At 49.6% G+C, this 26,954-nt stretch overlaps 1 protein-coding gene across 8 annotated transcripts in view; it reads right to left on the reverse strand.

Annotated features, from left to right (window-relative positions):
• The window catches only part of SAMD11 (sterile alpha motif domain containing 11), a 273,793-nt gene that overhangs the window by 181,040 nt on the left and 65,799 nt on the right, over window positions 1–26,954 (reverse strand). For 2 of the 8 annotated variants that reach the window (XM_063145106.1, XM_063145105.1), the window contains exons 1-2: window positions 7,433–7,940; window positions 3,888–3,979 (exon numbers count right to left, since the gene is read on the reverse strand). In XM_063145106.1, coding sequence (XP_063001176.1) covers window positions 3,888–3,979; window positions 7,433–7,940 — 600 coding nt within the window. Of the gene's footprint in view, window positions 1–3,887; window positions 3,980–4,622; window positions 4,662–6,252; window positions 6,301–7,432; window positions 7,941–26,954 lie in introns of those variants that run through there. The other 6 variants (XM_063145111.1, XM_063145108.1, XM_063145107.1 and 3 more) reach the window with 5 other exon arrangements.

The raw sequence follows: 26,954 nt of genomic DNA on the forward strand, positions 1-26,954 counted from the left end.
CCAGTCAGGGAATTGCAGTCCAAAACATCTGGAGGGCACTAGCTAATTAATTCATATACTTTTGCGGATTCGCAGCAAACCAGTAAGGGGTTTCTGACGCCCAATTGTTTAAAATCAACGACAAAACAACGGCTTCTTCCACCTAAATTAAGCTGCTCAAATGAAGGTTAAGCTGCTTGGGGTGGCCAAAGGTGGACACTGTGGGCTCATCTACACTGAGCAGGATATTCCACTATGAAAGCGGTATGAAAGCAGTATATGAAAGGCAGGAGCCACACTACTGCTGCATTGAGCAGGGGGTTGGACTCGATGGCCTTGTAGGCCCCTTCCAACTCTGCTAGTCTATGATTCTATGATTCTATGATAGAGATGCTGAAGTGCACTGACAACTGTTGGGGCCCATGATATATACCATATGCTGCTTTCATACCACTTCCAGAGTGTTATATCCTGCTTGGTGAAGAGGTGTCACGGGCCCCAACAGTTTCAGTGCACTTTATTACCACTTTAAAGCGGTCGTGTAGATCCTGCAGTGCACTTCAATACCGCTATAAAGTGGTCGTGTAGATCCTGCAGTGCACTTCAATACCGCTATAAAGTGGTCGTGTAGATCCTGCAGTGCACTTCAATACCGCTATAAAGCCTGCCTTTTATATAACACTTTCATACTGCTTTCACAATGGAATATCCTGCTTGGTGTAAATGAGCCCCAAGTGAAAGGAATGTGAACTCAGTTCAGTTCTGGTACTGAGAACACATTCCTCAGCTCAGAATATGCTCAGGCACCCTGTTCTATGTGTATATCCAGTGGCATTGCTAGGTTTGGGCTGATGAGGCCCTAGCCATGAAACAATTTCCCACGGCCCCGGATCTATCCCCTAGAGAACTAAGAGCCCATTGATGCTGATGGAAGGATTTTTCTCAGCTTAATTGCTATGCAGGGATAAGGATGTTGGAGGGATCTGGTTGTGTGTGTGTGTGTGTGTGTGTGTAGCTCATGAGCATTCATTGGCTTGACCCCCAGTCTTTGGTTCGTCTTCCGCTAGCTGCCCCCCCCCGCCTCCATCTTGCAAGAAAGCTTAGAAACAGCTTTCAATTGATACCAATGAAATATCAGGATCCACCTATCCAAAGTATATTCTACATGCCTGAAGTCTGGCCTGAACTATAAGGTTTCCCTTTTGGCCCTCTCCCATAGATGTGCCCCTGAAGTCTCTGCGATGACACAGGGACCCCCTTTTCTGAATGGGAGGAGCCTCCACCAGCATGCGGAGTGACGCCTGCCAAGTTATTCAGCCTGTGGGCTCTGGACTCTCCCCAGCTGAGCTAAGGAGGCTGGCTAGCAATGACATGAGAGCACTCTTCGAATACTTGAAAGGTTGTCACACAGAGGAGGACCAGGATCTCTTCTCGACATCTCAGAGTGCAGGACACGGAATCAGGGGCTCAAGTGACAGGAAGCCAGATTCCGGCTGGACAGCAGGAAAAACTTCCTGACTGTTAGAGCAGTATGACAATGGAACCAGTTACCTAGGGAGGTGGTGGGCTCTCCCACACTGGAGGCCTTCAAGAGGCAGCTGGACAACCCTCTGTCAGGGATGCTTTAGGGTGGATTCCTGCATTGAGCGGGGGGGGGGCGGTTTGGACTCGATGGCCTTATAGGCCCCTTCCAACTCCACTGTTATATGATTCTATGACATAATTGCTTTGTCCTGCAAACACTGTGACTGGGGTGGGTGGAATGCGGATCTCTGAGGCGAAGGCTGGGTATCTTCCGGCTGGACAGCAGGAAAAACTTCCTGACTGCTAGAGCAGTATGACAATGGAACCAGTTACCTAGGGAACTGTAAAATAACAGGGATGGTCATCAAGGATAGCATGGGATAGCTGAGGGCCCACTGAGCAGAACACCCTGGAGTTTCTCCTCCTCCTCCCCATTGCAACCTGCTTGTTCGCCTGCCTCTCGCTCTGGCCCAGACAACAGCAGTGGTGAGAAGGAGGAACAGGAGACCCCACGGCCTGCTTGCTCCCTGGCTCTCTGCCTGTCCAGCAAGCAAGTGAGAGCCATGATGAGGAGCAACAGCAGCTGGTAACAATGATGGTTAGGAAGTAGATTCACTGAGGGTGTCTTGCCCAAGGGTCCTCGAAATCTGGAGCCGGCACTGGGCTTGCAGGAACTATTTTATTCTTTTACTAGAAAACTGAGATCCACCAAATGGGAGCCTGGTGCAAAAGATGTCCACTTAGATCTAAAGAAGGCCAGGATTTTGTTTTGATTGCCAGGACGGAGTGGACCTCACAGTCCTTCCACCCACAAATCCACTCCTAGTGGATAATTTTGTTGATGCATACGCAAAACTGGGATTCAGAATTCCTTGTTGATCTACTGCAAGTGATCTTCTGAGAGATCGAGATCTACCTTTTCCCCACTCATTTATAGGACATTTATACACTATGAAATTACATCAATATCAAATCTGTTTAGCTGTCATAACCAGTTTGAGTTGGGTTCCTTTCTTCCACTACAAACTCCCCGTAACAAACAAAAAAATCTGTTGCAGCTTTTTTTTTGCCACCAAACTTTTTTTCCTAACTGCAAATGCCGCAATTAATCACCTCCCTTTCAGATGACAGTAACCACAGTATTCCGTTGCACTTCATGGACCCACAAATTTCATTCATAATTCAAACTCTCCCATCTGCACATTTTCAGCTGTTTCTCAACCTGCTTCTTATTCAATAAGAGATCATTATTCAGCTGTACTGACAATGACATTGCGTTTTCCCAGGAAAATTGCGTTGTCATGCAATAATAAAAAAAAGTTCTCAGGCGAGCAGCTCAATAACCAGGAATTGAAACCCAAATCCTATAGTAAACACACACAATGTCACTTTCTTGTACCCTGGAATAAAACAGCAGGGTACTCAAATTCCCTCTCTGGTGATTCACAATCACCAATGCAAATCCACTCTTCACCCCAAAGGAAGGGAATCATTTCACACACACACACTGCAATTTAAAGGGGAACAGTATGTTGAAAGAAACTAATTCAGCTGCATTAAGTAATATTGTAAGCACATTTACATGAAAGCCTGTTCCGTTGATGGAACAAGCATCTATATGCAAGCAAAGCCCTGCATTTCACTGAACCTCAGGCCTTAGCTAGACCTAAAGTTTATCCCGGGATCGTCCCAGGGTCATCCCTGTGCATCTAAATGACACACAGGGGATCCCGGGAGCAGACAGAGACACCCAGGGATGATCCCGGGATAAACCTTAGGCCTAGCTAAGGCCTCAGTGAACATGTTGCAAACATCAATATGTTGTAGACACGAATCATTCCCACTTTCAATAAATTGTAAATGTTAAAATTAATCATAATAAAGAGGTAGACTTCTCATCTTTTTCAAGATAGGATTCCTTCAGTTTTTAGGCAACTCAGTTCCATAATTTGCGCATAGCATTTTCATATCTTAAACCCACCCACCCCAATACTGACTATTTTACACTTAAGGACTCTTTTACGTTTAGTGAGCAAAATCCAAGGAAGGAGAAAGAAATTGGAAACCGAAATGGAGGATTTGCTTGCAAGCTGTAACTTCTCTTCTACCAAACCATCCCTGCATGTACAACTTGGCCTTCCTATTGAGGGCTGTAACCCTGCCCCCCTTCATTCTTTCTGGTGCTGAGTACTTCAGCTGCATTTAGGGTTAAGAACCCCACAGGATATAGCCCTCAGCAGCAATTTATGATCACAGCCCCTTATCTCCCCAGCCCTTTAAAATGTAAGGAAAAACACAGAAGGGGGGGGAATAAAAAGCAACAGGGAGGCTTCATTAAAAGGGGGGAATGTTGTGTTTCATTTGGGTTTTAGCAATCATCTTACCACTGGAGACGAAATTCGACACCCAGGGCAATCACAGATTGGAGGATGTACCTGTAAGATTCCTTTGGACATAAGAGTCTTCAAACTTTTCCCTGGATACAAAAAAAAGAGAGAAAGAAAAATGGAGAAAGGGAAAGAAAAGGACTTTAGTTTGGCTTTGGAAAGGGAAAGGGAGAGAGGCTTTGCAGGAAACAAATGAGACCCTCCCTCCACTCTTATGCAACTCTACATGCCCCCCCCCCGCCGCCTTGCACCTTAATTGAACTTTCTCCCTTCTGAAAATGATGAAAAGCAGCCACCGAAACTATGAATAATGGGGGAGCCATGGAAAGGAGAGGCGCTGGGCTACTTATTCTCTCCCCATCCCAGAACTCCCACCCACCCACCCCAAGCTCCCGGGCCCCATCGGAGGTGCCCCCATCCGCCAGCCCCCAAAACAACCAACCCAGCGTCTGCAAAAGGTAAAGGAGGCCTTTTGCAGCACAAGTCGGAAGGCAGGCAGCTGAGCCGGGGCTGCTGGCAAACTTTTTCTCCGCCTTGAACCATCAGCTCTCTCTCCCCCAGGGGAATGAGAGCGAGTTTTCCCGGAGGCAGCCCGGGAGGGTCAGGCAGGAGACATAGAGGCAGGAGGCGCATCATTAGAGCGGCGGCGGCGGCTCAACCCTCCCCCTTCCTCCTCCTCCTCCTCCTCCTCCTCCTCCAGGCGATCAATAAACAAGGCGAGGTGTCAGTCACCTCCTAATGGCTCCTCGGACCTCAGGCATGACACATCCAGCCCTGGGCTAATGACATGTCAAGGCTGCGGCTCTTGGATTCCCCCCCCCCCCAATCTCCCTCCCGCGTCTCTTCGCCTTGGCTTCGCTGCATCCTCAGCTGCCTCTCCAAGCCCGGGAGGGGAGGGGGCGCGAGGCACCGCGGGTGGGGTGCCCTCCCCCAGCCCCCACCCACCCACCCCTCCTTGGCAAAACGCACCGCCCGCTGCTCCACTTTCCTGGAGGAGCGGCTGGGGCGAAGGCGGCGCGAACGGTCTAGAATTGGGGCACGAATGGGGTGGGTGGGGGGTATTAAAGAAATAAATGGAGGAGTAGGGGGAGGAGGAGAGATCGCAGCCCCGCCACCCACCTGCCTCGCCACATCGGCCGAGCCGAACTGAGCCGCCCGCCGGGTTTTCATTTCGGTTTTCTATTCGCGTTTGCCTCCGAAGCGACGCCCCCGCACTCGCCCACCCACTCGCCCGAAGATTGAGATCCGAGCCAAGGCAGACGCAGAAAACACCCGCGGTGTCTTCCTTGCGTAACTTCAGCGTGGAGAGGGAGCAGCCACCCAAGTGGGCATCGGGGCCGATCCCCCCCCCCCCCACACACACACTAGCCAGTGGAGGCTAGTGGCTCCGGTTTCCGGGCTCCAGTCAGAACCAGCCACAACTCTTAAAGCCGTTGTCCAAGGTGTTGATTCCCATCCCCAAAATGGGTTCAGCGCCTTGGATAGCTCCGTTACGAGTTCTGGGCTGGTTCTGGCTAAAACCCAGAATGCAATCACAGCCCCACTGAAATCGGAGCCACCAGCCTCCACTGGCAGTAGGTTAAAAAAAAAAAACTCCAGAAGACAAGACACAAAAATGGGGCGGAAGGTGGGGGGGGAGCGTGGGGGGGGAGCGACACGACCGCAGCTTCACAACATGCCTCTGGCACCGGCTCTGCTCACCCCGACGTCTCTAACTAGTCAATCCTCTCTGCGCCTCTGCTCAGAAGTCAGCCCCACTGAGCCCAAAGGGATGTCCTCGCACGAAACACCAATGCCCATCATTAACCATTTCAGAGAGAGGAGGAGGAGGACGCAGAGTAATGGCACAACTCAATACACAAGATTAAAAAGTGTCCTCACCAACCAAGGGATCAGCTCCCTTGCAACACCCGCAGAGAAGAACCGCTCCAGCATAGAGGAGCTACAGGCGAGTCTCTCTGTCTCTCTCTCTCTCTCTCTCTTTCACACACACACACACACACACACACACACACACACGGAGCTAGACATAAACAACAGCTGTGCAGACACAACTACGAAACCCGCCCAGCCTCAAACCACAACTCCGCAGCCTGGCGAGGAGCGCAAAAGGAGACCCGCCGCCGCCTGAGACCCGCAGCTCCCCCCCCCGCCAAAAAAAAAGATTGGGGACCCCAGAGCTTTGGGTCTCCCGTTCCGAAGCGGAGCCTTTACTGTGTGCAGCCCTGAACCGATTCCACACACACACACACACACACACACACACACACACACACACACACACACACACACACACACACACACACACACACACACACACACGCTCCGGGAGCCAACGCCTGTCGTCTTGTTTACTCCTGACCTTGGAAAGTTGCAACCTCTGGTCAATTTCGCGGCGCGTTTCAGACAGTCCTTCGCTACGCGCCAGGCGGCTCCAGTTTGAAGTGGAGAAGAGCCTCCCGACCCTCCTCTCCCCCCCCCCCCGCCCAACAAGTGCAAGCCCCCGCCGCCCCCGCTGGTGCTTTTAAAATCCTCGCTCCTTTTTCTTTTGCTCGCATCAAGTAGAAGACGCACCTCCTAAGTCTGTCTGCCTGTCTCTCTCTCTCTCTCTCTCCAACTTTCTAACCACGCGTGAAACTTCAGCACAATCTCGTTTTCCACCCCTAAGCAGGCCGATTCTTTTGGCTTCTGCATTGATTGCCATTTATTCATTCATTCTCTCTCTCTCTCTCTCTCTCTCTCTCACACACACACACACACACACACACACACACACATCCCCTAAGGGGATGTCAGTCGAATGGGGGGGAGGGGGCGCTCAGTAAAGGAGGGGGGGAAATCAGACTCGTGAAAAACGCACGCACTCCCACCCCACGCCAAAGGGTGCCCCTTCGCCAGGACACACACCCGTCTCTTTGATTCCACAGAAATTTGCCAGACATTTGGGTATCAAGGGATACGGCAAAGGGAGGGGGAATAAATGGACCGCGCGATTCCTCTGACAGAATGAAAACTGTACAGGTTTGCGAGTTGCACGGCACTCTGTTTTCCCACAGACGTGGGTTGATACATAATACGGCCACTCCACTCCGCCCAGGACTTTGGAAACACCCCCCCCCAAGAACGTGCCTCTGAACATGAGCAAAGCGTATCTCTGAACATGAGCAAAGTGCTGATCATTTCCACACTCAAGGTGAGGCTTGAGCTCCCAGCCCCCTGTAACTTTAGTCATTACGCACTATTCCAACCAAGAGAAATCCCTGATCAATAGGTCTGTGCGATAGGAAAGCCAAAAAAACCAATCGCCCCATCTCCATCCCCCAACCCGCCGAAACACGTCCCTTAGCCGAGCCCGGGACGATTTGAACGCCTTTCGATAGTTTATTCGAACTACCAGGGAGGGAGACACCCGGCCCTCAAAACCCGCGCCAACTTTCCAAACAAGCCGCGCCGCCGCCGAAGACTCCTGCGCCCCTCGCAAGCCGACACGCTCCCCCCACCCGCGAGAAGTCCAGCCGGGCGGCGGGCGTCCCGGAGCGTACCTTTGTGCCTGATGCTCCGTTTCCAGTCCTTGGCGGTCTCCCTGCCGCTGACGAACTGGAACTCGTTGGGGGTGAGCCACTCGCCCCGGTAGCGAATGGACGGCCCTTTGCTGCCCTGGCACAACTTGTTGATGTAGAGCAGCGCCTTGTTCTCGCCGCATTCGACCTCGATGCAGGGCTCGCCGCTGTCGAAGAAGGGCTGGAAATCCGGGATGGAGGAGAAGCGCTCCAGCATCAGGTCCTCCGGGAGGGGGGGCGGCGGGTGGGCGTGGGGGGCGGCGTGGAAGTCCAGGTAGGCGCGCTGCGCGGGGTGGTGGGGGTGGTGGTGGTGGTGGTGGTGGGCAGCCGTGGCGAAGAGCTGCTCGTACGCCGGCGGGTGCGGGGTCACCACGGGGATGGCGGCGGCCGCCAAGGGGACCAGGTAGTCCGGCAAGGTCTCCATGGGCTGGTTGAAGGCGGCCAGCGCCAGCTCCTCCCGGTCCGGGCGCTCTCGCTTGATGGCCGGCATGCTGCTACCGCCGCGGCTACTGGCGGCGGCGGCGCCCTCTTCGGCGCGCTCCGCCGGCGGCGGCGGCGGCTCCTCTTCCCAGGCTCCGAGTTGCCCGCTCCGCAGCAGCAGCAGCAGCAGCCGCCGCCGCCAGCGAGAGCAGAGGCGGCGGCAGCAGCAGCAGCAGCAGCAAAAGCCCAGGCGGCGGCGGCAGCGGCAGCACCTTGCAGGCGCCGGCGGAGGCTGGGTCGGCGGCGAGACCTCCGCTTGCAAAGCTCCCCAACCGCGCAGCAGCAGCAGCAGCAGCCAAGGGGCGCCGCCGCCGCCGCCGCCGCCGGGATCCCGCAGCCAGCAACCCGAGCTTAATGCGCCCACGAGGAGTTCAGAGCCGCGGCGGCGGCGGCGGCAGATCTGCCCCTCCGGGTTAATACTTGACATCTTGGCCAGCGCAAGGGCGCCGCCGCCGAAGACATGATTCCGGTCGCCAAAGGGTTATTGATCTCCCGCCGCCGCCGCCGCCGCCGCCGCCCCCCACCAAGCCGCCAATCGACCCCTATCTCCGCTCCCTCCCACCCACAGCCGCCGCCGCCGCCGCCCGGAGGATTCCCCCTCTCGCTTTCTCCAGCCAGCCCACGCGCCCCTGCCGCCGCCGCCGCCTGCTCGGCTTTTATTTTTAATCTCCCATTTGGGCGAAGTTCGTGGGGGCTTTGGAGAGGGTTCTTTTTAAAATTAGAACCGTCTAAAAACTGGCCACATCCCGCCTTATTCTCTACTCTGTGTGTGTGTGTGTTTTTCCGTTCCACGCAGGAAACCCCACTCTCTCTCTCTCTCTCTCTCTCTCTTTTTTTTCTCTCTCTCTCTTTTTTCCACGCCACTTACAAAAAATTAAAAAATAAATAAATTGCAAAATTGAAAGAAGCCACCGCTTCGGTGCAACGTTTGCAAAGTAGCTTTCCCCCCTCCCCACTCGCCTTTTATTTTTTAAACTTTTCAAGCTCGGCCTCCCCTCCCCGCACAAACACACACACACACACACACACACACACACGTGCGCGATTGCACGCGTGCACCTGCAAAGTGGTAAATTTCAAACCACAACAGCCCCCAACATACACACACACACGCCAAGGCAGCCTATTGGTTTGTTATGACTGGAGGCCCCCGAAAATGCAAAAGTCTTTGGAACACAGATCAGAAAGTGCCTCTGAATGGGTCAGCAGTTGTCGGTCCGCCCCCCCCCGCCGCCGCCCCCCCCCCAAAAGACGCCTCTGCCTTAACTAGAGGGAGGGGAGGTGTCTCTCTGGCTGGGTTTCACCTCCCTTCTACCCCCGTGATGGAAACGTATATATTGATCTAGTTTCAAAAGTCGGCGGTGGAGTTCAGGGAGGCAAAAGCTTCCCTTTCGCCCCGCTTCTCTAACTTGGCCCATTTAAACAGCACAAGGCGCTCGCAAAAGGGGGGGGGGAGGAGAGGGGAGGAGGAAGAGGGGGGGAGTGAAAGGGGGGGCTGGCTCTGGGAGAGGGGGGTATACGACGGGCAACGGCGCTGATCCATGGACCACACAAAATTATTTTTATTATTTATTTATTTATTTATTTATTTGTTTGTATCCTCTCTTGGGGTTTTTGGGCCAAAGTTAAGGTGAGGTGATGGTTGCTCTTATCTGCCCACTCAGACTTGGTCCAGAAACTATTCTCCATAGCAGCCTTGGGCATGTGCAGGGTGAAATTCTCTCTTTGCCACAGGTGCCACAACTTGGATTTAGGGAGAGAGGCTCCCAGGCCAAGATTGAGTGTGACTTCTATGCAGCATTGAGCCCCTGCACCTTTCCCCCCTTTTTTTCTTTATGTGAAGCCCCTTTTTAAAGGAGCTCTTTCACACTCGAACATGAGCAGCTAAGAAGCAAGATCAGGGGGTGTTTCTCACTACGTGAATGGAATTATTAATTGCTTTGATATTAATATTATTATGGACTTGTTAGGAAATTGCTCCGACTTCTTTGATATGTATAGGAATGTATTGTTTCTCATAACATGCCCGGACCCTAAGGTCATCCTCAGGGGTCCTTCTCCGCGAGCCCCTGCCAAAGGAAGTGAGGCAGGTGGCTACCAGGAGGAGGGCCTTCTCTGCTGTGGCACCCCGGCTGTGGAATGAGCTCCCTAAGGAGGTTCGCTTGGCACCTACATTATATGCTTTTCGACGCCAGGTGAAGCCCAAGACCTTTTTATTCTCCCAGCATTTTAACAGTCTATAAATAAATTTTAACTTGGTGTTTTAAATTTGTAATTTTGCATTAATGCTGTTATTATATGGTTGAGCTTTAATATTGTACTTTACAGTATGGTTTTATACTGTTGTTTTATTCTTTGAATTTTTAATTTTTGTGAACCGCCCAGAGAGCTCCGGCTATTGGGCGGTATAGAAATGTAATAAATAACGCTTTGCTGTGAGCCTACTTACTTTTTTATTTGTTTATTGCATTTATATCCCACCTTTTTCCTCCAAGGAACCCAAGGCGGCAGATATAATCCTCCTCTCCTCCATTGTATCCTCACAACAACAACCCTGTGAGGTGGGTCGGGCTGAGAGTCTGCGACTGGCCCAAAGTCACCCAGTGGGTTTCCATGGCCGAGTGGGGACTAGAACCCAGATCTCCCGACTCCCAGTCCAACACTTTAGCCACTACACCACACCAGCTCACTTTGAGCATACTGTCTGGAAAAGCGGTATACAAATAAAGGGATCAATGGATTTTATTTATTTATGACGTTTATTTACTACATTTATATACCGCTCCCATAGCCGAAGCTCTCTGGGCGGTTTACAAAAGTTAAAAACAGGGAACATTAAAAAGTATACAAAATTTAAAACCATCAAAAACATAAAAACAGCAGTATAAAAACAATGGTATCCATTTAAAAACAACAGTTCTGGGGTCCAGATGAAGGCTTCCCACAGAAAATCTTATTAGAGGGCCTCTCTACGGGATTGCGTATCACCCCATGCCATGCTAAGGATAACTATCTTCAAGTCGGGCTCTGCCCAGCCTCAACATCTATGCTCACTCCCCAAAACATGCCCACTGCAATGGGTCTCATTTTTACTCTACTGTGTTGTGGGAGCTGTGAACAGTCTCTTCCACCATAAAAATTGCCTCCATCTAGCAGGGAGATAGATGTGTGTGTGTACGCACACTGAAAACCAGTGTGGTGTACTGGAGATCTGGGTTCTTGTCTCCACTCAGCCAGGCTATCTGAAGGAACGCCTCCTCCCGTATGTACCTGCCCGGACCCTAAGATCATAGAATCATAGAATATCAGAGTTGGAAGGGGCCTACAAGGCCATCGAGTCCAACCCCCTGCTCAATGCAGGAATCCACCCTAAAGCATCCCTGACAGATGGTTGTCCAGCTGCCTCTAGTGTGGGAGAGCCCACAACCTCCCTAGGTAGCTGATTCCACCGTCACACTGCTCTAACAGTCAGGAAGTTTTTCCTGATGTCCAGCCGGAATCTGGCTTCCTTTAACTTGAGCCCGTTATTCCGTGTCCTGCACTCTGGGAGGATCGAGAAGAGATCCTGGCCCTCCTCTGTGTGACAACCTTTTAAGTATTTGAAGAGTGCTCTCATGTCTCCCCTCAATCTTCTCTTCTCCAGGCTAAACATGCCCAGTTCTTTCAGTCTCTCTTCATAGGGCTTTGTTTCTAGACCTCTGATCATCCTGGTTGCCCTCTTCTGAACACGCTCCAGCTTGTCTGCGTCCTTCTTGAATTGTGGAGCCCAGATCATCCTCAGGGGTCCTTCTCTGTGAGCCCCTGCCAAAGGAAGTGAGGCAGGTGGCTACTAGGAGGAGGGCCTTCTCTGCTGTGGCACCCCAGCTGTGGAATGAGATCCCCAGAGAGGTTCGCCTGGCACCTACCTACACTATACTCTTTCAAACGCTAGGTGAAGACCTCTTTATTTCCTCAGCATTTTAGTCTATCAAATTAATTTTAACTTTTCTGTTTTAAATTTGTAGTCATAGAATCATAGAATAGCAGAGTTGGAAGGGGCCTACAAGGCCATCAAGTCCAACCCCCTGCTCAATGCAGGAATCCACCCTAAAGCATCCCTGACAGATGGTTGTCCAGCTTTAAATCTGTCCATTTTAAATCAGTATTAATTTCTGCATTGCTGCTCAATTTTATCTTGGCCATGTTTTTACATTGTATTTTATATTATGCTTTTATACTGTTTGTTTTATATTTTGAATGGTTTTTTTGGGTTTAAATTGGGTTTAAAGAGAGAGAGAGAGAGAGAGAGAGAGAGAGAGAGAGAGAGAGAGAGTTCGATCCCAGCGGAAGCTGGTTTCAGGCAGCCGGCTCCGGTCGACTCAGCCTTCCATCCTCCCGAGGTCCGTAAAATGAGTACGGGGAAAGGTAATCACGGCCGGGGAAGGCAACGGCAAACCACCCCACTATATAAGGCCTGCCAAGAAAACGTCAGTGAAAGCTGGCGTCCCTCCAAGAGTCAGTAATGACTCAGTGCTTGCACAAGTGGTTCCTTTCCTTTCCCTAAGCAGAGATGTAACATTAAAGTGTGGGATCTATTTCATACAACTTTGAACGGGGGGGGGGGGGATGACTGGCAAATGAGGCCACCGATTCCACACCACCCATCCTAAAACAGCCTTCTCTACCTTGGTGCCCTCCATCTATTCGGGACCACAACTTCTAGCATTCCTGATCATTCGCTATACTGTTTGGGGCTGATAGAAGTTTAGGTCCAAAGCGTCTGGAGGGCATGAGGGTTGGGGAAGGCTGTTTTAAAACACCTAGCTTTGACCAGCTGGATCTGGAAATCATTGTTGCTTTTACTGAATGCTGTTTTATTCTTGTATTGTGTCATCCACTCAGAGAACGTTTTTGTTGTTGGAGGGACTAGAATTGCATTAAACAAACAAACACAGTCCGGCCCAGACTGGTGGACCACTGGATCCCTGATCCACGGCTGATCCAGTCCAGATGTTCTTGAATAAACAAGCAGGGGGAAGGAGTTGTTATTAACAATAACAGACACCCAGACCCCACACCTCTCCTCACCTCCATAACTAACTCCCTGTCTATGGAGGGTGGCGAAAATGTGCCAATCCCAGTTTGCAGTTCCTGATTTCGGACACGGATTGCTTCCCATTAAAGGCGTTTGTTTCCAAACAAGCCTCCCGCCACCTGGGGCGGTCCAGATGTGATGGACTACAACTCCCAGCAACCCCAGCCAGCACATGTTGGCTGGGGAGTGCTGAGAGTTGTTAGTCCAACACATCTGGAGCGCTTGGGGTAGCGGGAGGCTGATTTAAAATATGACATGTAAATGCATCACTTGTTTAACTTGCCAATGTTTCTTCACATTTAAAAATAAGTTAAAAAGGGTGGGGGGGGTTGAGAACCCACAGACAATGAAGCCGGCCTGGCGTGCTGCCCGCAGCAAAAAAAATAATAATATACAAACTATTTTCCAAGCCTTTGGAATATTAGACATTGTTTGACGACAACCCGCCCTCCTAAGAGTGATGTGTCTCTCCCCGGCGGGCGGCGAAGTCAGTAGCACGCAGGGGCTCGGAGCTCTGTCTCCCCGGTTCGCCGCCGTCGCCAAGGACAAAGTGGCGCCAAAGTGGTTTGTCCAGAGCTCTCGTGGGCCTGTCAAAGCGCTCGGAGATTCTGAATGCAGGGTGGCACACACAGGCACACACAAAGAAGAGCTCCTAGGCAGAGCTGCAGCTAGACATTTCAGACCCTCCACTCAATGGTCTTTGGGGGGGGGGCCTTTAGATGGCCATGGGTGTGACTTCAGTTGTAAAGCACACAGCTAACACTTCTCCTCAATTTCCATCCCACGCTTTAAAACTGCTTCTACGTTCCTGACATGTGAGAACAGCAACAAAGTCGTTTGCCAGCACCGATGGAGGAAAGACTCTGTGCATGTGCAGTTTTGCGTTTTAAACTCGAATCAAAGGAGCATCGTGACTACAAGAAGAAAACGGAACTTGCTTCTGCAGCCGCTGCTGTCTGGGTGATCGTTGGGGGGGGGCCCTCCTGGGCTGTGGGGCACTGGGGTTTGGCCCCCAAAGTCCACTCTAGATGCACCACCATCCAAAGGTTTATCTTCCTGACTGCCTCCAGGTGAGACACAGGAATGCTCCTTCGGGAACACCTTTAGTGCAATGAAACCTGTGCCCTCGTTTGTAGGACAAGTCTCTTCTACTTTAAAATTTGCCGACTCTGGCTAGTAATTGCTCTTCAGTGACTCAAGCTCTTTCCCTGCTTTCCTATTTGAAAACCTATTACTGCTGCTACTACAGTAACGACAACAGTGATGATAATGGTTAACATTTCTTAAGGTGCAATCCTATGCAGGTTTAGACAGGAAAAAAAAGTCCTACAACTCCAGTAAGGACATCAGAAGAGTCCTGCTGAATCAGAGCAAAGGTCCGTCTAGTCCAGAGTTCTGTTCACACAGTGGCCAGTCAGCCGTTGACCAGGGACCCACAAGCCAGACACGGTGCAACAGCACCCTCCCACCCATGTTCCCCAGCAACTAGTATATACTGGCTTACTGCCTCCGATACTGGAGGTTGCACTTAGTCACCCCCTAGCCAATTGTCCAGTTTTCTTGGATGTGTTCCAGTTGGTGCTGTGCGAGGACGTTGACACGGTGCTTGGACAGGTTCGTGCAATCACTTCTGTATTGGATCCTTGCCCCTCTTGGCTTATAATAACTGGCAGGGAGGGGACAGCTGGCTGGGCCAGGTAGGGGATTAACGCTTTCTTGCCAGAGGTAGTGATCCTGGGCTACCTGAAGGAGGCGGTAGTGAGACCACTCCTGGAGAAATCCTCTCTAGACTCGGAAAACCTTAATAATTTTAGTCTGGTGGCAAATGTTCTGCTCCTGGTCAAGGTCCTTGAGTGGGTGGTTGCTGACCAGCTCCAGACACTCTGATGGCACGCAGCTCTATTTACCATTTTCAGCTTTGTGAGACTGTGGATTTGCTAGATCCATGCTTGGCTGTGACAATGGACTGGATGAGGGCTAACAAACTAAAGATCAATCCAGACAAGACTGAGATGCTGTTAGTGGCTGGTTCTTCTGACCAGACAAAGGGTGCCCAACCTGTGCTGGATGGGGCTCCATTGCCCCCTGAAGGAGCAGGTTCATAGCTTGGGGGTTCTCCTGGAGCCATCTTTGTCACTTGAGGCTCAGGTGACCTCAGTGGCACGGAGTGCCTTCTACTAACTTCAGTTAGCGGCCCAACTGGGCCCCTGACTGGACAGGAATAACCTTTTTTCAGCTAGTTTCACTTCTGTGCCTAACCAGCACTTTTGGTGAGTTTTTTTTAAGCAGGGAAAGTGCGACGTTTAATTGTGAAAGTGAAAGAAAGGGCAATTTCCTCTTGTGTAATTGTGCTATTCTGCTATACCACAGTGCCACCTAGAGGTTATGTGGCAGAAAAGCAGGAAAAGAAACAATGCTTGTGTAGAGCAAGGATCTTAATTCTGTAACAAAAATGAAAGCTGCTCAGCAGATTAACAGTCAATTCAGAGCCTCATGTAGAAAAGCTCAACAATAAGAACAAAAACCTGCCCTTTAAAACCATAATAATAACATTACCAAAACCAGCCAAGTACCACCTAAAAAAGTTTTCCCCCAGTCACCTGAACAATGCAGTGAGCAAACCTGGAAGGCCTTTTGGGGAAGTGGATTTCACAAAGGAGGAGCCACCTTTATGAAGGCCCTGTTCCTTGTTAGCCACTTGCCCAACTTGAGAAGGTGGACTACAGCACGCGTGCGCACACACACACCTGACACACATACAACAACTTTAGATCACATGGAGGTATATCCTGGTGGAGTTATTCAGGTCATTTCAACTTGGAGTGGGTTACTTAAGATGGGTCACAGTCTCCTTTGCTTCTTGGGAAGAGATTAGAAGAAAACAGAATGAGAGAGAGAGAGAGAGAGATGACAAAAAGTAGACATGTACACTAAAAAATGTAAGAATATAAGAAGAGCCCTGCTAGATCAAACCAAAGGCCTATCTATTCCAGCATTCTGTTCCCATAGTTGTGAATTTAGGCCTTTGAGAAACACACAAACAGGACTTGATCATAATTATACTCTCCCACTTGCATTCCCCAGCAACTAGTATTCAAGAGGCCTACAGGCTCCAATATTGGAGGTAATGTAAATCCATGACTAGTAGACATTGATAGCCTAATCCTCCATGAACGTGTCTAATCCCCTTCTAAAGCTGTCCAAGTTGGTGGTCATCACTGCATCCTGTGGCAGTGAAATCCATAGTTTGACCATTTCCTTTTATCTGTTCCGAATCTCCAACCAACTAGCTTCAACGGATGACTCTGGGTTTTGGGTTATTTATTTCTTTATTACATTTCTATACCGCCCAATAGCCGGAGCTCTCTGGGCGGTTCACAAAAATTAAAAACATTCAAAGTATAAAACAACAGTATAAAACCATAATATAAAATACAATATAAAAGCTCAACCAGATAAAAACAGCGGCAATGCAAAATTACAAATTTAAAACACCAAGTTAAAATTTATTTATAGACTGTTAAAATGCTGGGAGAATAAAAAGGTCTTCACCTGGCGTCGAAAAGCATATAATGTAGGTGCCAAGCGAACCTCCTTAGGGAGCTCATTCCACAGCTGGGGTGCCACAGCAAAGAAGGCCCTGCTCCTGGTAGCCACCTGCCTCACTTCCTTTGGCAGGGGCTCGCGTAGAAGGACCCCTGAGGATGACCTTAGGGTCCGGGCAGGTACAATATTATGCACTTTTTTCACACCATGCATCATTTTGTACACCTCTCTCATGTCCTCCCTGACTTGCTTACACACACACACACACACACACACGGATCCTGGGTCTAAAAAGTCTGAAGACTATTGCTTTAAGGCACGCTGGTCTCGGACCATTCGTCACTTTGAAGGTCAAAATTTGCACTGAATTGTGCTTCAGCTCTAGATGTTGGAGGTAAAAAATATCTCTTCTATAAAACAATTTGCTGGGATGGGGATGAAGAGGAGAGAAAGATACGGACAGGGGAAAGCAAATTTGCATGCAGATGTGCAAACGGGGCGGGGGGGATGCAGAGAGCTCCAAGTGCAAAGAAAGTATAATTTGCACACTGTCAGGGACGTCAGAAAGCCATATTAGTCCCTGCTGGATGCAGGCTGCAAGAATCTCACTCGCTTCAGCAGGAGATGCAGAGCCCAGCTGCGAGACAGGCAGGTTTGCATTTAGCCTGCTGGCTTTGCCCGCAGTCCCGTTGAGGGGAGGCAGCTGGATTGAACCCCAGCTGTGGTCCTACACCAGCTCTACCGAAGGAGCAGCTCATCCCAAAAAAGGCTGAAGGGATGCTCTGGCCATATATCCATCAGCAAAGCCCAACCATTGGTCTCAGGGGTGGGTGGGAGAGATTCGCCAGCTGAAGCCAACAGGGCTTGAATTATAAGGGGTTCACCGGGGGGGGGGGGCACGGCCCCTGAACCTTTTGCGTTAGCTCCTCTCAGTCACACTAGTGGCAGCTACGGGTTTTTGAGGGCACTTGGACAAGTAAGCCTACCTTATCACTGCCCTTTCTCATTATTGTTTCCTATTGCTTGCTGGAGAGGCAAAGAACCAGTGAGTAAGCTGGCAGTGGCTTCTCCTTCTCCTCCTCCTCCTCCTCCTCCCCACTGTTGTTTGGACAGAGGAAGAGGCAGGTGAAGAAGCAGGGGGCACTTGTCAGTGGGGTGTGGGCTCCCGGTAGATGCCGACCCTTGACATCGTCCCTGGTCAATTCATTCCTGGGTCAATCCAGCTTCTACCTCAACGGAGACCCCCAGAGGGCATCTAGGCTGCCTAAGAACTGCCCCCCACCCCACAGCTGAGCTTCGTTTCCCTAGACCTTTCGTTGCTGGCCGTGCATAGCACCAGGCAAGTGAGGCTCTGTGCTGAGCGCACGGCGCGAGCAACCTGGCAGTGCCGCTCAGTGGAGTCAGTACTGGAGGTCAAGTTAGCCTAAGGCCAGACTGCTTCATTAGGGCAGATGTTTTGACAGTGCGGCAGCAAATAGCCAGCAAAGGGGGGGGGGCTGTCAGGCGAGGGGAGGGGGTCCAAGCCTGGACAGTACCAGGCCCTGTTTTTTGTTTCGTTTTTCTAAAAAAAGCAGCGTTACTGGAAAGACCCCGAGTTTCGCTCGCTCTAATCCCACGGAGACCGCAAAGGCCAAAGTTCCAAACCGGTTTCTCAGAACGAAGGAAGAAACATCAACAAATGCAAGAAACTTTTTCCCTCTTTGCCGGGCAGGCATTTGGATGCTCGCATCCCCGAAAACCACATCAAAGGTCACAGCATTGGCAGCTGGAGGAGGTACCATTCATCTCAAAAATGACTCCCCACCCACCCACACACACACCCGGTTTACAAATGGGGATGAAATTACAAAAATGGCAGGAAGGATCTGAACCCTCGATTCTGTTATGAGATGCTCATAGATTTTTGTTTGTTTGTTTGCTTTACTTCTTTTTCTTCTTCTTTTTTCCCCTCTCTCCCCCCCCCCCTTCGCTGCCTTTCCTTCCTTTTAGTCTTATTCCCCAGGCAAGGGATTAATTGAAGTAAACCCGTTGCCGCGGCAACCACGCAATGCGGAGCTTTAATCAAACAAAACTCCGATAAGATGGGAAAGAGAGGTAAAGACGGCCAAAACAAAAAAACAACAAAAATAAGACCCGCAGTGAAAAAGTACGCCGAGCGCTGCAAAATACGAGCAGGTGGTTTCGCGCATCAGGTACTCAATCCCTTTCTCCCCGGGGATCCTATCCCCCCCCCCCCCCCGGTGAATGTTTCATGCAGAGTCCAGTCGGGGGCTGGAGGCAAAGTAGGGTCCAATGTCTCAGGGGACACTAAATGCCAGCCGAGTGAGAGAGAGTCAGGGTTTTTTTTTTTGGGGGGGGGGGTATTCTCATACCCGAGTCCCACTGAAACACTCAGGAGCTGAGCAAAAGTTGGGTAGTTTCTGCTCTATTATTATTATTATTATTATTATTATTATTATTATTAGTAGTATCCCGCCTTTTGCCCAATGCTGGGCCTCAAGGCGGCCTTACAAAGTTTAAAATATACATGGGGGGGGGGAACAAAACCATAAACATTTAAAATACACAACAAAATGATAAGACATTAACATAGATGGAGGAGCAGATTATTCCCCAAAGGCCTGCTGGAACAAAAAAGTTTTCGCCTGCTTCCGAAAGCCCATCAAGGAGGGAGCCAGCCTAGCTTCCCCGGGAAGAGAGTTCCAGAGCACCGGAGCAGCCACCGAGAAGGCCCTGTCCAGCGTTCCCATCAAGTGCGCCTGTGAAGATGGCAGGACTGAAAGAAGGGCTTCTCCAGAAGATCTCAAAGCACGGGCAGGCTCATAAGGGAGAATACGTTCTTTCAAATAACCTGGACCCGAACCATATAGGGCTTTATAGGTCATAACCAGCACTTAGAATTGTGCCCGGTTATGTAGTGGTAAATTTTTGAAGTACAGGCACTCATCATGACAGTCCTAAGGGGAGATGAAAAATTCAAGCCTCTGTGTTGATCCTTATCCACAAACCATTTCTAGCGGTGTCATCTCCACCAAGAGCAGGTCTTTTGTAAAGTTTAATCGCCCGTTCAAGACTAAGCCACTCAAAAAGTGTTGCATTACAACAGGGAGCAATATATTATCGCCGGGAGAATTAATCCCTCCCCCATGACCACCAACTACTGTGAGGACTGCAGCTAAGCTCAGGAAACGGAGGATTCGGAGGGGGTTGGCAGGTGATGTCAGAGTTCCTGCTAATAAAAAGTGTTACATCCCTGTGAGCCCAAGGTGCACCACACTGTTGTTCTTATGTCCTTTTACTTTTTATGAAGTGGGAAATGGTCAGTGGGGTTTCCCACCTCAAGAAAAAGATGTTTGGGCCCAACTCCAAGTCTAGACCTCTTCCCAATCAAATGCAAGATCACCTGGGAAAAAACTGTGGGTTTTCTGGGTTGCAATGTTAGGGTGGCCATATGAAAAAGAGAACAGGGCTCCTGTATCTTTAACAGTTGTTTAGAAACAGGAATTTCAGCAGGAGTCATTTATATGAATGCAGCACCTAATGGAATTCCCTCTTCATCAGAACAGTTAAAGCTGCAGAAGCCCTGCCCTCTTCTGTATCTGGTCAAGAGGGCAGGGCTCCTGCAGCTTTAACGGTTGGGATGAAGAGGGAATTTCACCCGGTGCTGCATGCATACAAATGTCACCTGCCGAAATCCCCTTTTCTCTACAACTCTTAAAGATACAGGAGCCCTGTCCTCCTTTTCATACGGCCACCCTATGTAACATGCAGCTTTCAAACAGGGCTGCCTTTAGTACAGAGGTCCTCAAAATGTGTTGTTAGCACATTTGTTTTTACCACAAAGGTAGGGTGACCATATGAAAAAGAGGACAGGGCTCCTGTATCTTTAACAGTTGCATAGATAAGGGAATTTCAGCAGGTGTCCTTTGTATATATGGAGAACCTGGTGGAATTCCCTCTTCATCACAACAGTTACCAAAGGTGCAGGAGCTATACCAGAGCGACCAGATTTAAAAGAGGGCAGCTTTAACTGTTGGGATGAAGAGGAAATTTCGCCAGGTTCTCCATATATATATATACGAACGACACCTGCTGAAATTTCCTTTTCAATACAACTGTTAAAGATACAGGAGCCCTGTCCTCCTTTTCATAGGGTCACTCTAACAAAGTCTTTCCCTGGCCAGTTCTGTTTCAGGGTTATTTATTTATTTATTTATTTATTTATTTATTTTTCTTATTTTCCAAGCCAAGGGTCTGCTCCAGGCTAGCACGCGCAATTGCCTGCCAGGTGCAGCAGTCCACTCCGAAAATAAGGCTTTGGCGAATTGTAAAAGCTACTGAGGAACCACATCCATCCATCAACGGCTAGGTAAAGAGATGGATATAAGCAAAAGAGTTGGAGATAGAGAGAGACAGAGGGAACCTGTCCTTAGAATGCTTATTTTCCCCAGCATGCGGCCGGCAGAGAAGGAGAAGCCCCATTTGCCTCGGCCTGCGTCCCTTCGACTGGCTCTCACTGTCTCCCAGAAGGGCAGTCCCTCGAACAGACCCGCCTGCAATTCATCAAGAGGGAGGCATATGTCTTCGATGACAGGTCTGCTGTAGCAGATCACGCTGACGTGCACGAAGCAATGGGACGGGGCGAGAGCGCACAGCGGACTAGAGGTTGCCAGCCGTCGCTGGACCAAGCCGGGGTCTGGAGATCACTCACTCGGAGAGACAGAGACGGAGACAGACAGAGAGGGTGTGCGTAATTGTGACAAAGATCAGATCTTCAAGCTCCGAGAACAACCCTCCTCACAAAGTTGAGATCCAAACTAGCACTGGGAAATCTTGACTATTTCTGACACATATATATCATTTCCACATGCTTTTTACCCATAATTCTGCCCCGTCTCCTCGTTAATCTGAGACTTTTTAAGATCCCCCCCCAAAATATGTAGTTAAATAAGGATTTCAAATGTGTATTTTCTCTCAAAATGATGCTCAACCCGACGTCTGCTTTTCATCAAATTCTGGTTGATGATGTAAAAGTGCTGAGCCGATGTCTGGGATCCGTAACAAGGAACATGGGAAGCGCTTTATACAGAGTCAGACCCCGGCTCGGTTTTGCTAGTTCAAACATCCATGAAGCCTTCACATGGCCTCTTGGCCGCTGCTGGCACTCCTTAGCTTCATGCTTTTGGGAAGGGCTTTTCTTGGCTGATGGATGAGCTAGCCGGTTTGAGCCTTACCAAACTCAGAATTCACAGAACAAAACCATCCAGAGAGCTTCGGCTATTGGGCAGTATAAAAATGTAATAAATAAATAAAATAAACATTTATTTCCCACATTTCTGTCGTCGTTATTATTACTTCTGGGCAGTTTACAAGGCGAAAACGTCAAAAACAATACGCAAATTAAAAAAAAAAACACCACAGACGGTACACACAGAGATAGCATACATCTAAAAAACAACACTCAGCAATCAGCCAACCCATAAAAACAAATCCGGGATAGATTAAAAACTCATCACATGATGGGAAAAGACAAAAGTCTTGACCTGGTGCTGAAAAGATACCAACGTTGGCACCAGGTGGGCCTCATTGGAGAGATCATTCCATAATTGGGGGGCCAACACTGAGAAGGCCCCCTCCCTTGTTCACATTGAACATCCAAAGGGGCTATCAAAAGGGAATCAACCTGGCCCAGTGTCCTGTTATCCAGTGGCCAGGCAGATGCTCCAAGAAGCCCACAAGAACAGATAGAAGACAACAGCCATTTTCTCTGGCTCTGAACAGAAGGATCCATATACCTATCATCCTGCACAGTCCCACTACCAAGGGCTAGCACGGTCTGGCCCTTGTCAAAGGCCTTATTATGAGACCTAAGAGCTGTTCACCTCCTCTTCAGCACTGGTAGTGGCTTGTTTAACTAGCTCTCGCTCTAGCCTTAGCGGGAATGGGCAAACCAGCAAGCAGGAAAACCAACCGCCGTGGAGAGAAGGCCTTCTCCTTAAAAGATAAGCCTAAAAGATAAGGAAGAGGTACATCAACAGCTGGCAACAGGGACAGTAGGGAGTAGGTTGACTGAGTGTGCATGTTGGGAGGGGGGTTCTTGCACAAGCCCCCCCTAAAAAAAAAAACCCTGAAGCCAGCACTGATGCTATCTACTAATAGCAAACTAATTCTCCGCGTGTTTCTTTATGTAGTGAAAATGGTATCGGCAGGGACAAGAGGAAAATGCCAGTAGGCTTGGGAGAACCTCAGAGATTGCAGAAGTACAAAAAAAATTTAGGGCGGGGGGGGCACCCAAAACAGCTCTGTGAGGGGCTGAGCATGCCCAGTGGGCACATAATGCTGACTGTTGCATGGGGGACGTAATGGAGTGTCATGGAAAAAGTTGCAGCTGGCTGGCCGGAAGCCAAAACAGGAGTTCTCTAGACTGTAACACCTTGTTGCAGCTTTCACTTGTAATGTACTAATAGCAATCTCAATGCTTTATGCTGTCAATATGGCACCATCTATGCCCAGGCTCAAGAGGACCCAAAGGTTTGCAGCAATACAAAAAAATCTGTAAGGGGGGGAACCTAAAACAGCAGACTTGGCATGTTTAGGAGGCACAGAATACTGACTGATGGGAATGGGGTTCAGAAAACCAGGATGATCAGGGGTCTGGAAACAAAGCCCTACAAAGAGAGACTGAAAGAACTGGGCATGTTTAGCCTGGAGAAGAGAAGATGGAGGGGAGGCATGATAGCACTCTTCAAATACTTGAAAGGTTGTCACACAGAGGAGGGCCAGGATCTCTTCTCAATCATCCCAGAGTGCAGGACACAGAATAATGGGCTCAAGTGACAGGAAGCCAGAGCCTGGCTGGACATCAGGAAAAACTTCCTGATGGTTAGAGCAGTACGACAATGGAATTGGTTACCTAGGGAGGTTGTGGGCTCTCCCACACTAGAGGCCTTCAAGAGGCAGCTGGACAACCACCTGTCAGGGATGCTTTAGGGTGGATTCCTGCATTGAGCAGGGGGTTGGACTCGATGGCCTTATAGGCCCCTTCCAACTCTGCTATTCTATGATTCTATGAAAACCAGTGGAGGAGGGATGGAAGAGGGCATTTGGTTCCTGAACAGGAAAGCAGCCACACGCTGCAACCTTTTGTTGCAGTTCCCACATCACGAGTAATAGCCACGGCGGATCTGGCTAAGGAACTGAGCATGCTCTTTAAGAACATTCCCCCCCCCCCCCCCGCAAATCCTCTACCACTGACAGGACGCTGGCAACAGATGCTGGCATTGCATGCTAGACAAGATAAGGTGGAAAGTATAGCCTGAAGGCCGAAAGCTTGAAAAACACCGCTGTGTATTATTTTTATATCTACCTAGATATACGGCTCCATCTACGCCACTCATTCTCCTTCCCTCGTCGTTTCTCCCTTTCTAAAACAGTGCTACCCGAGTGACCCTCCTGAAGGCACGGCGTGGTGAGCAATCCACCAGATGAAAACGGTCTCGCCCGGCCCGGCAATTCCGCTTAAATCATATTGATCATTTCTATGGCAATATCAAATGGCACCATTGTGGGACAAGAGAGAGAGAGAGAGAGAGAGAGATTCACCTTGCCTCCAGCATCAAGGCACCTGCTGCACAGATGAGAAACCGGCTCGTTTTTGAGACCGACTGGGGCAGCTTCTGTCTTTACCCTGATCGGTGAAAGGATTTGGGCTGAGGGCCAGCCGTTCCTGGAGCCTGGGCCCAGGTCACGCAGACATCAAAGGAAGAGTTGCAAGGGCTGTGTGTTTACATTTGTGACTTCCATCCTCTTCCTTCTGTTCCTCTCCTTACTTTTGTGCTTGCGGTTTTAGAAAAAGGGTCTGGGTTGGATCGCAGAAGCCGCAGGGAGGGGGAGACAGGTGCAGGGAAAATCTACCATTCATCAACAGGTCTAACAGCAGAATAAATTTCCCTCTCTTCTTCCGCACACACGCAGACATCATCATGAAGGAAGAGAAGGCTGTCAACGGCTACTAGTCCTGATAGGGACGTGCTACCTCCAATAGGACAGGTAGTGAGCCTACATACACCCGTTGCTGGGGAACATGGGCGGGAGGGTGCTGGTGTATCATGTCCTGCTTGTGGGTCCCTGATCTTGGCCACTGAGGGAATAGAGTCTGAACTAGAAGGACCCTTGGTCTGTGCCACGACACAGGCTCTTTGCAACAGGCCTGTCCGCGGACACTCCCTGCTCAAGCTACGCGCCACCACTTTATGAGCCCTGAGGTGAGGGACAAACACCACCTTTCTACCAACTATGTGGAGAAAGGGGTGAAACAGGAATGATTCCAGGAATAACATAATGCGCTGTGAATTATATGTGCTGATGGTGAATTAATGTCAGAACGGGTGTTATATGTATATAACTGCAGATGATAAATGCCAAGGAGACACGTGGGATTTTTGTGGTAGTAAAACAAACTGAATAAAAATTTATTTCAATGTTCACAAACTTTGTTTCATAATAAAACTTTTCAGACCCCTGTTAAGACCTCTCATCTAATCCTTTCTCTCTTCTCATACACGCTTTCCTTTCTCTCACACCTTCACTCTTGAACTTTCTTTATTATCAGGATTGTTTAATATACACCAACTATCTGCACACTACACTCAAAAAATAACCCTCTTTAACCCTGATCCTCTAATTCTCCCTCCTGCCAAAGTACTTTTAAAAAAACACACACACCCTTATCACCTCAGTCATTCCCTTATATACCCTCCTCCCCCCCCCCCCCCGTAAGATATTCAATCTCCACCCACTCAGGTCAATGTTCTAACCACAATAGACTTACAAATATACATACATTAGGGAACTGACTTCCCAGAGTGCAGGACACAGAACAATGGGCTCAAGTTACAGGAAGCCAGATTCTGGCTGGACATCAGGAAAAACTTCCTGACTGTTAGAGCAGTACGACTATGGAACCAGTTACCTAGGGAGGTGGTGGGCTCTCCCACACCAGAAGCATTCAAGAGGCAGCTGGACAGCCATCTGCTTTAGGGTGGATTCCTGCACTGAGCAGGGGGTTGGACTTGATGGCCTGATAGGCCCCTTCCAACTCTACTATTCTATGATTTCATGCTCACACCAGTGAGCCAAGCCAAAGCACACACAGCGCACAGACCCACATATATACCAGGTCTTCACTCCCCATGCCAAATATAGCACTCAATCACTGAAGATGAATAAAATCCATCCTCCATGCGTATGCTTCCTCTGAATATACACACACACACACACAGAGAGAGAGAGAGAGACAGAGAGAGAGAGAGAGATTTCCTCGTGATCTCAGCACAGTTCTCTACTTTAAACTGGACATGTCTAGTGCAGATCGTTCCAGGCGCTCAAAAGCTTATCCTAATGAGATTCCGAGGATTGCTTAACCCTTCAGTTCATGGAGGTTAAGTGCTATTGTACTCATCGACAGCAGTGGACTTTACAGACATTTTTTAAAATCTTGTTGCAGAACAAAATAGGTGTGTGTTTGTGTGTGTGTGTGTGTGTGTGTGTGTGTGTGTGTGTGTGTGTGTGAAGAAAACAGTCAGGCAAGCCTGTGGCATGGAGTGCCTTCTACAAACTCTGGTTGGTGGCTCAGCTACGCCCCTATCTAGACAGGGATAACCTGGCTTCAGTTGTCCATGCTCTGGTAACCTCCAAGTTAGATGACTGCAATGCGCTCTACGTAGGGCTACCTTTGAAGACGGTTCGGAAGCTGCAGCTCGTGCAAAATGCAGCGGCCAGATTGATTTCGGGAACCAGAAGGTTTGACCATATAACACCTGCTCTGGTCCGCTTGCACTGGCTGCCGGTATGTTTCCGAGCCCAATTCAAGGTGCTGGTTTTGACCTATAAAGCCTTACACGGCTTGGGACCACAATACCTGACGGAACGCCTCTCCCAACGTGAATATACCCGGTCACTACGTTCAACATCTAAGGTCCTCCTCCGGGTGCCTACTCCGAGACAGGCTCGGAGTGTGGCAACGAGGGAAAGGGCCTTTTCGGTGGTGACCCCCAGACTATGGAACGATCTCCCTGATGAGGCTCGCCTGGCGCCAACGCTGCTATCTTTCCGGCGCCAGGTTAAGACTTTCCTCTTTGCCCAGGCATATGGCGGCACATCCTAATCACCCACATGTTTAGCTTTTTAACGGTTTTTAATGCTTTATGTGTGTATGTTCTGTGTTTTAGAATTTTAAACTTCGTATACTCGTTTTTAATCTCAATGTTAGAATTTCTGTAAACCGCCCAGAGAGCCCTGGCTATGGGAGCGGTATATAAATGCAATAAATAAATAAATAAAATAAATAAATACATCACAATTTGCCTGTCTTGAGGACCATCCAGGATGGAACCTAGGAAGCTG

The sequence above is a fragment of the Elgaria multicarinata genome, chromosome 20 (genome assembly GCF_023053635.1).
Source record: "Elgaria multicarinata webbii isolate HBS135686 ecotype San Diego chromosome 20, rElgMul1.1.pri, whole genome shotgun sequence".
Classification (NCBI taxonomy): Eukaryota; Metazoa; Chordata; class Lepidosauria; order Squamata; family Anguidae; genus Elgaria; species Elgaria multicarinata.